Raw genomic sequence first — 9,670 nt, 5'->3', positions numbered from 1 at the left:
TGGCTGTTCTCGCTATAATAGTTAAATAGTAGATAGCGTATATAGAATATGCAGAAAATTTCAGTCTAATTGCTCCACTCTGAACCGAGATATTAACTTTTGAATTTTAGGCTAGCCTGAATCATCATAATTACTGAAGTCATTATGATAAAATCAAAGTCTCGATTATCCATTTATTGATTTAATTATCTTTCAAAAAATGTATTCCAATCTGGTAAATATCACAGGCTAGCGATGACATCCAGGGTTGAATATGATCTGGAAAAGTTAACTAATGTCTAATTAATAATTTAGATAACATTTCAGGTCTAAAGAAAGATCTGCAATAGGCAGATTTGGCTCTTGCATAATGTATGTTTAATCGAAAAGAACGCTGCTGGCCTCAATCCCAACTTCCAAGACTCCTATATAGTTATGACAGAACTATATAAGGCGTGGGATTCTCAGTCTAACCTCCATGATATCTCCGTGTGATGGGTTAACGTTAAAAAGCATTTGGTTAAAAAGCATTTCTCTCCCTTAATTATTTGGTGCCTTCTTGGCAACTTTCTCTCTTAGCGTTCCTATCTTAACCCCAATTATTCGAGCGTTTATCTAAAATGATTCAAATACATGGCGATGTTTAGTTCAAATTTTGTTTTCATGGCGACGATTACAGAACATTTCATAAATTCTACAAAGCACAATTTGTACTAGAAATGGTAGAATTGTTTTTGTCCGTAAATTCAAACCCCTCTTCAAAGCGGTGTGATCTACATATATACGTAAATTATTCAAACTAACTAATAACGTTTGTCAAAACAAAGTCAAGTTCGGTGGAAACACATATTTTATTAGTTGGATAATAAAAGGTAACAAGCACTAAAAATAATAGAACGGCACATCAACACAGTTAATTACACTTGAGACAGTAATCTCCCTTTAACAATCATATTTTATAGAAAATAATCCGAAATTAAATAATTACAGATTAATAACACAGATCATTTATTAAAACTAACAAATAAATAATAAGATAATAAAATAGCCTAAACACGCTTTCAGAGAAATCTGTAACGAAGCTCTTTAAATTGTTTACCAAGCAATGTAATGTTATAATGACATGATAACATTACCTTAAATCCATTTAACTTAACAAGTGCACAATAAACATATACTGGTAACTGATCGAAATATACATACTTTATACATAAGCTTAAATAGTGATTATTTATAAACCATGACAAAATGAAAACATCCATGGCTTTGAGAGATTAATCTGACTTGGCACTGTTACAAGCCTACAGTATTTCGTATATACAGGTCACAATTCTATAGAATACAATTACTGAGCGACGTTTCGACAAGTCTTTATCAAGCAATAAAGACTATAGAAGCCTAGTCGAAACGCCGCTAAGTAATAAGCAGTAATTGTATTCAATAGAATTGTGACCTGTATATTCCAGTTTGATTATTAAATGATATTGAAACAATTTACAACATTCAAGCCTTTTTAACGAAACGAAAATAAAAGGCAGTGTCTCTTACAAACATGAAGTTGGTCGCCTTTGAAAATATACTTTGTCATCACATTACGGCTACTACTGCTTGAGCATTTGTCAACTCTGCTTGTTCTTTTTGCCACTTCTTAAACTGTTGTTGAAGGAGATAGACCTGTGCTCTACAAAGCTTTATTTTGTGTCCCTTATATTCGTCTGAATACGAGGTTCTCAAATACATCTCACCATTAGTGTCCATCGTTTTAAATTCGGGTTTATAATTGGTGATCGGCTCTCGTGTTTTAGGTTGGAACTTTTCATGACTTTCGCTCTCCCCTTCAAATTTAATTTGTGGCGGAGCATAGGCCTTGTTCTCGTGGAAGTCACCATAACGAACACGCTCCTGCACAGGCCACTTCTTGAAGAATTCTTTACTCATGGTATGATCATCGAATTTAGCATCATCTGTTGTGTGGAGTTGTTTAACAGGTACAATGGAAGGAACGGGATACACATCTTTGAAATCAATCGGTTGAAAGTCTCTCTGGAAAATAAATATATATATATTTAGAACAAATTACAGGTAACGCTGAATAGGGTGAAAGACGTTTTAGGGGATCTCCCTTGTCAGTGGTGCAGGAAGGGGGGGGGGGGCTACAAGGACAGCCGGCTAGTCGTTCGGATGGGACGAAAAATTCGAGGTCCCGTGTATACATTAGCGTGCACCTAAAAGATGCCTTGGCAGTTGGATATCGATATAAGAGTATGCCATAGTGCCGCTACCCGGGCAAAATTTTCCTCATAGTACACTGTATGGCGTATGCCCGTCTTCATTAGCCCACTTGGAGCAGAAAGGAAGGACATTAAACCCATTTCATTTCACTTTGTAGAGCCTTATCATCCGATCTGTATGAAATTGATATCGGTGTCTTGTAATTGTAGGGCGTTAAACCCCATTTCATTTCTGTCTTATGGGATCTGTAAATAATCAACAAGTATCATCGTACTATGGACCAGGAACAGAGTATGACGTCATCGCAGAATGCGCAATTGTCCAAAGAACAAGCATGTCAAGTTTCATGTCGTTCGTATATGAATTGGCGGAGCCTTGGGCTTTTTCGAAGAGCGTCGTCCCAAAGGAGAACAACAGTCAGAACAAAATGTGTGGCGCGTGGAGACTAGTTTCTGCAATGGTCTACAAATATCTAGTATAGTATGTATACTATTATATGCCACAAATTTGAAAACTGGTCAAGCCCGATCGTAAAATCCTTAACCACTACCTTTTATTTATGCCATTGTCCGAGACAATCTGATTAAAACACAGACCCTATTTCGTTTTGTTTTTAATAGTTCAAAATTTCGTTTTGTTTTTAATAGTTCAAAATTTCGTTTTATTTGTCTTTACTACACAAGGATCTGGACGAGTTGTTATGTAACCCACGTTCTGGTTGGCGTGAGGGATTAGCCAATGAAACGGTCTGTTACGCCGAGTTTTTGGCGTGAGGTGCACGGAACTGAGAGTAACCCACTAGAAACATCAACGCTTATTGGCTAATCAAATGTCTGGCGGCATAGGGTCAAAAGCTGCTCTTATAACCTCCGACGCGACCCTCCATTACAACCGGTCACATCTTTATGTAGTAGAAGCCATCGAAAGTATTTAAAAAAACGAAACGAAATATAGATCTGTATATTTTTAATCAGATTGTGGCCGACAATGATTGTCGTATATTGAAATAGAATTCCACGGCGATATTTTTAATCGGAAGGGTTTTAGTCATTTCGAATCCCAGGGTGGGCCGTGCAGAAACTTCTGGATTTTTTAAGTACAGTTATCACTTGTCAGGGGTGGCGCTTTTAGAGCTGACAAGGAAAGAGGACATAGTGGTTCAGATGAGTCAAACCGTGTACAATGTAGCGTACACGTAAAAAAAATCCCTGACTGTCAGAATTCGCAAAAGACACCTACCTTTTGACAAGTTTCAGTTTCAAATTTAATTGATGGTGGTTTATATTCCTCTTCGTCCCGTTTAAAAGATTTAGCCACTGGAAATGTTTTTACGTCATGGCCTTTATATATAGCTCTCTGTTCTGTACTAAAACTGCGCCTTCTGGAAAAAATAACACCAAGATTTAGATACAAATCTAAAACCTAGTAAGATATACAATGTTCAATGCCGAAATTGTGTAAAGTTTTTGGACTTGCTTAGTTTGAAACAAATGCCACAAGGACACGTCGTGGCGTCTGTCCAAACTCACTCGCCGAATGATGTTAATGGCACTGTATTTAAGAAGAGCTACGGCATGGGTAACAACCACCGAGGGGTTCTGTTTTAACATATGAGTAAATGTGGATGCTTTTTCGATGACCACTTTCTAATAAATGTTGACAGCCATTGTTAACTTTTTAGACCTCGCGGGTGTTCAAATCCATTTAAATCTCGTCACACGATGGTCTAGTGAGTTGTTTGTGGGCTTGTCATGTGTATACAGGTCTAAATATTAGTTGCAATAGGCAGATTTAGCTCTTACATAATGCATCTTTAAGTTTGACAGAACAGATCTCTGTGCAATTTCCCCATAGCATATAAATACGGATTTATATTATTTAAATTGTAGCCTCAATGTGGAGTTATAGGCTGGTAGACTGTGACACTTTTTTGCAGTCTAATATTATGAATTTAAAAACTCTAACGGGGAAGTAGCTCTAAAATTTGTCATCCGAAAAAATCATGAATTTCGAAAGGCTTTTCATGTATTCAAGGAACCTTTCCACCGTTTGTAGTGAATTCTGTGGTTTGCGTATGCAAAATTAAGATTTTAGATTTAGACGTCTTTCCTGTGAAAGAACCGACAAGGATTTGGTACGTACCAGAGTTAACGTCAGAATAAGAAATTTTACGGACAGATTAGTGACATGAGTATCTGGCAAAGTCAACCTGAATACTAATTACGGATTTAATTTCAAAACATTGTACTCTATCAACTTTACAAAACGCAAAGTCGAATTTGCATGTCAAAAGTACCTAAAATTTAATGTAAAATTCCATTCCCATGAAGCCAGGCTTGTGATACTGAAAACCCAGTTTGTAATAATATATAGAGGATATTTGTCGTTTTAGAGTGAATAACAAATTTTATTTCATCGAGAAGCAAGAAAACTTATATTTTCACGAATGCGTAGCATGAGTGAAAATATAAACGTTTTCTTGCTTAGAGATGAAATAAAATATGTTATTCACGACAAAACGACAAATGTTCTATTTATTTTATGATTTTACAATCATTTTAGGTAAAAGCAACATGGACTACTTTGTCCGCTTCTAGCAAGTGGAATAACACTTTTATTTCACTGATAAAACGCGGTATTCCACTACTGATCATAAAATAAATAATGGCAGCTGAAGATACCAACGTTAGTGTAGCTAACTTATATTTTGTATTATATTATCCCAGTGTAACTTTTAACTGAAAACTCACTTGTCGTGTAACTTTAAATTAACTGTTGTCTTTGGGGGTTCCGCAGGGTCTGGTGGCAGAGGCTGGTGTCCGCCAAACCCGGGGAAATCTCGCCGGAATTGTGTCTCTGACTGAAACTTTCCTCGCTTTTGCCAATTGATGGGCATTTCAGTTGGTGGTCTAACTCTGTCTGGTCGATGATTACCGCTAATTTTGCGATATGTTTTACCATGTGTCGTATCGAATACCATAGTTCCTGCAATTAAGATATATTTCTTAAATTATAATTAGCAAAATAGCGTATAAAATAAGCCAACGATAAACTTTGATCATTTCGACATGATTAGAAAAATATAAAACAAAAATAAACTGTAAATACAGTATGTCTTGTATACAGAGCAATATGTCGTGTTTTTTCAAACTAAACTGAAAGAATAAAACCATTAGAAGAACGATCGTGTACGTCATGTATAGTAGGTTATATAATTCTATTTAAATATAGTATTATAATTAAGAGAATTCAAAATAAAACCTTCAATCTTTAAATTAGCAGGAGCTGGTTTGGCCGGCTCTGTTGATTCTACATGTTGTTTAACATATGTTTCTCTAGTAACACTATCTGGTAAATTCTCCTTATTAGGAAATATTATAGAATCTGCAAAACAATGTTAATATTAAAGCAGTCGGTATTATCAAAGCACTCAAATATCAAATCACTCTTAATTCTGGAAAATCTCATTTATTATAATTAATGTATAATGGATACACTCGTCAATCCGACTAATTAAAATTGCACTTTTGCATAGAGATTTTATCGACGGGATAAGCTGTAGTGTTCTGTCAAATGTTTTAAAACTGATATAAAACAGAAACTACGAAAATATGAAAAAATAATATACCTGCAAAACTTGGTAATTCTGCAAAGGATTTGCAGGGTTGAGAAATCCAACGCTTATAATGACTTTTACTGGTAGTCGTCGGGTCAAATTTAGCAGACGACAACCTTAAAGTTTCAGCTCGAGGTGAGACTTGACATATTTCAGGAAACACTACTTTCGGTGTATATTCTTTTTTGTAAAATGTATCAGTGGCAAACGGATTTGACGGGGGTTCATAATGTTCCTCCTGAAATGAACGTAGGTTGAACAATAAATTAATCGTACAAAAACAACAATACATAAAACGATGACCAAAACTGAATTTATTACAGATATTAGGATATCGAATAAACCGATTGGAGCAGATGTCCCGTCTAAAGGGCCCGAGGCAATGATCAGTATAAAAAATAAATAACCTCTTTGGGACACAAAAATCGATGGCTAAAAACTAAATATTGGTTCTAAAAATTAGATTATTTTGCAATTCAACGTCAAGATGTGAGTGTGCGTAGGAAGGGTCAGAGCCTCCCCCCCCCCCAAAAAAAAAGAGAGAAAAAACAACAGATATCCACCTGTAACGAGGTATCTGCTCTTAGCATATCTATTGTATCACAGTCTGAGAGAAAAAAAATATATTGATTGAAGAGTTGCACTCGTGTCGACAAGCTATATAAATGTTATTTCCTTAAACACCGCTCGCGTTCTTAGTACTATTGTCGAGCTCTGACATTTCAGTATACAAGGAACAATTGGTAAATGATTAATTATTTATAACAAGAAATCTTTAAATCTAATCACCCTTAAGGTTTAAAGGAAGTGGATATAGCCACTCTAGATTTAAATAAATGTAATTCATTTTGAATAACATCATTATTCAAATATCATTTAAATCTTCTAATTACCGAAAATATTAGAAACCACTAAATTGTACGACTCGTGTTAAGTTGACATTCAAACAGTTTGTATCTTGACGACGACTCAGCAGATTTGTCGCAAATTTTCTAATTTGATCACGCATTGTGTGACTGTATAGTCAAATAGAAAATTACAAGTTGACATTCAAACAGTTTGTATCTTGACGACTCAGCAGATTTGTTGCAAATTTTCTAATTTGATCACGCATTGTGTAACTGTATAGTCAAATAGAAAATTACAAGTTGACATTCAAACAGTTTGTATCTTGACGACTCAGCAGATTTGTTGCAAATTTTCTAATTACAAATCGGCCAAGCCTCCGGGCCCACAAAGATTTATTTATCTTTACGTCTAAGAAGTCTTTTAATCTATGGGAATCAGGAATAATTCCGATAATTAACTAAGAATTTACTCAAATTTATTTTACTTCAGATACGGAAAATTAAGCATATTGTTTTCTCTCCGATGCATAATGCCAATATCTGATAAAATACACAAAGAGTATAGATGTCTTGATCTAAGAAATACAATTTGAATAAAGCATTAATGAAATTCCATAATCTAGAGTCCCGGATTAAAAATAATTTAATAGTGAGTGGTGTCCTCACTGATCTAATTCACATATCGTTTATGTAATCGAATACACATTTTTTTAGAGGCGGTTTCTACTTAACGTGTATACAGAGGGCTTTAAGCTTATTATGGTTGATCCACTTACAGAGGTATGGCTGTAATTATTATTTGCCTATTAGAAATATTTGGAGCGAAAAAAATAGTCTTACTGGTTTATATGGCACAACTTTTTCTGGATTGCTTGGTTTCGTATATTCTGTTCTCTGGTTGGTGACAAATGTCATTGGGGGAGGGTTGGGATCTCTTGGAGACGGTGGGGGTCGCTTGCTTGATCGAGGTCTGACATTCTTGATGGGTTTGAATGTTGATTTGTAATCAGTATTTCCGAATTCTCCTTTGTGTTTTTGTGCCAACTTCTTGCTGAAGCCAGGTAGTCTTCTACGTTTGTGTCGCCTAGAAAAAGCATAATGACTAATGAGATATGTTTTTTTTTATATCAAGATATCTCCTAGGGCAAGGGTTATGTATGTATGTATGTATAAATTAAATGTGATAAACTATAGTATATAATAACCTACATAATACAAATGTTTTTGTAGTCCAAAATACTTGCCAGTCAATTGTTCCACAGGAATCTGACCTTCTATCCGTACATGCATACACCATACCGAACTAGACAATATAATTATAATTATATATTGTCTAGTTCGGTATGGTGTATGCATATACGGATAGAAGGTCAGATTCATGTGATTGTTCGTACAATATATAATACCCTTTCGCCGGTGTTTAAAAATTGCAAAAATACAAAGTATTTCTCGACCCATATTTAGGGTCTCTTTTCTATGAACATTAAAGGGTCCGGAGTGACCATAATGACCACGACTGCATGATATATGAAAAGATCAACAGTCATATCAAATAATCATTATGGACTACTTATGGGATATTAAGGGCTTATTGACTGCCATTAGTCTTTGTGGACACAGGGTCAAATATAAATCAAATCAAATGGACTTCTTTTAAACATTTGTACAGGGGCTTTCATATAGCAATTCAGTATAAAACTATAATTATTTTGAATAACTATTTGTCTCTGTGTATATGATTTAAAAAAAAAGACTTTGTTTTTCAACATTTTTTAAAAGAATAATTAAGTTTTTTTCCCCTGAGGTCTGGTCAAACGTGGATGATCATCTAGACTAGGTAATCAAAATCGTTAATTATCGAAGAATTTACTTTTAAACTTTAAATGTTTTGTGGATTTTGTTTAGAACCTACAATTTATCTTGCATGTAAACTTTCATTAAAGTTGTAATTTTATACAATAGTCATAGATATATTGAACAATTAAATAGTGAGTATACATGTGTGTACATGCTATGATAACTTTATCATATAAATCCTATAAAACACAAATTATATGGAAACCAATCACTGGGTTTATTTCACACTACGTTTCAACAAATTCCCCTTGCGTTCTCAAGTAAGTAATGTCAAGAGGAATTTGTTGAAACGTAGTGTAAAATAAACCCAGTGATTGTTTTCCATATAAATTTGTGTTTTATATCATATGTTCAGTTACTAAATGCCGTATAAGGATTTCATATAAATCCTATCGTAGGCTACTGTTATCATTTTGTCCCCTATTGTTCCATTATCCATAGATATACAGTAGCTACTTATTATACACCTAGTTTATTTGAAAATACTCAAATTACAATTGCCACTTACCCACAATCACACAGATCACTAACCGACACATCGTCGGGAAATTCTTCAGAAAAGATTTCTGGATTGTCAAAAATTACTGGCCTAACTTCCATATTTTAATTTCAATTGTGTGTAACGGTATAGCTTATTAGAGCTATAGTCCTTTCAAAAGCTGTAGAAATAAAAACTATTATAAATTTATCCCGTAAATACTACAACCCTACAACAATATCAGATATATTATCCATTACACTATGCTGAGATAATATAAAGACGCTATATCATCGAACTGTGTCGACAATTTCAGTTATTATTATTACTATACTGACACTATGGCTTTCATAAAAACAACCGTATTCTCATAAACAATCCATTTTGTCACTTAAATAAACTCCAGTGAATAGCGTCAACTACCGTTCAATTACCGAGATGAAAAAGTTTTAATATCCTTGTAAGTACTAAGTGGTCAATAATGTACCTGGCAACCGAGATACATATCCATTTTCTACCAACGTTTTACCTTTATCGCGAAAGTTAGTCTGGATATTCCTGACACAAGCGTGGTTAGTAACGGCTGTTCTGTGGTACACCCTCGATCATTTGGGGTAACTTTGCGCTTGTTATACAATTTTATGCAACATTTCTTTTGAC

General features: G+C 34.6%; 1 protein-coding gene across 1 annotated transcript; it reads right to left on the bottom strand.

The window, feature by feature from the left end:
• Positions 1-817: 817 nt before the first annotated feature.
• On the bottom strand, positions 818-9,479 carry LOC126830281 (uncharacterized). The gene is made up of 7 exons (XM_050560641.2): positions 9,041-9,479; positions 7,516-7,759; positions 5,840-6,065; positions 5,473-5,595; positions 4,962-5,196; positions 3,451-3,592; positions 818-2,022 (listed from the first exon to the last, which is right to left on the bottom strand). Exons 1-7 carry the CDS (start codon positions 9,130-9,132, stop codon positions 1,567-1,569), a joined length of 1,518 nt encoding a protein of 505 aa, XP_050416598.1. The 5' UTR covers positions 9,133-9,479; the 3' UTR covers positions 818-1,566.
• Between the last annotated feature and the right edge of the window lie 191 nt (positions 9,480-9,670).

Source organism: Patella vulgata, chromosome 8, assembly GCF_932274485.2.
Source record: "Patella vulgata chromosome 8, xgPatVulg1.2, whole genome shotgun sequence".
Classification (NCBI taxonomy): domain Eukaryota; kingdom Metazoa; phylum Mollusca; class Gastropoda; family Patellidae; genus Patella; species Patella vulgata.
Note: the sequence above shows the minus strand (reverse complement) of the source record. Positions and strands in the feature narration are given on the sequence as shown.

Excerpts from the sequence above, each read along its gene's own strand:
- LOC126830281 (XM_050560641.2), bottom strand. The coding sequence starts at position 9,132 with ATGGAAGTTAGGCCAGTAATTTTTGACAATCCAGAAATCTTTTCTGAA. Across the intron at positions 5,197-5,472 it reads TGCTAATTTAAAGATTGAAG|GAACTATGGTATTCGATACG; the intron begins GTTTTATTTTGA and ends TCTTAATTGCAG. Across the intron at positions 2,023-3,450 it reads AAACTGAAACTTGTCAAAAG|AGAGACTTTCAACCGATTGA; the intron begins GTAGGTGTCTTT and ends TTTATTTTCCAG.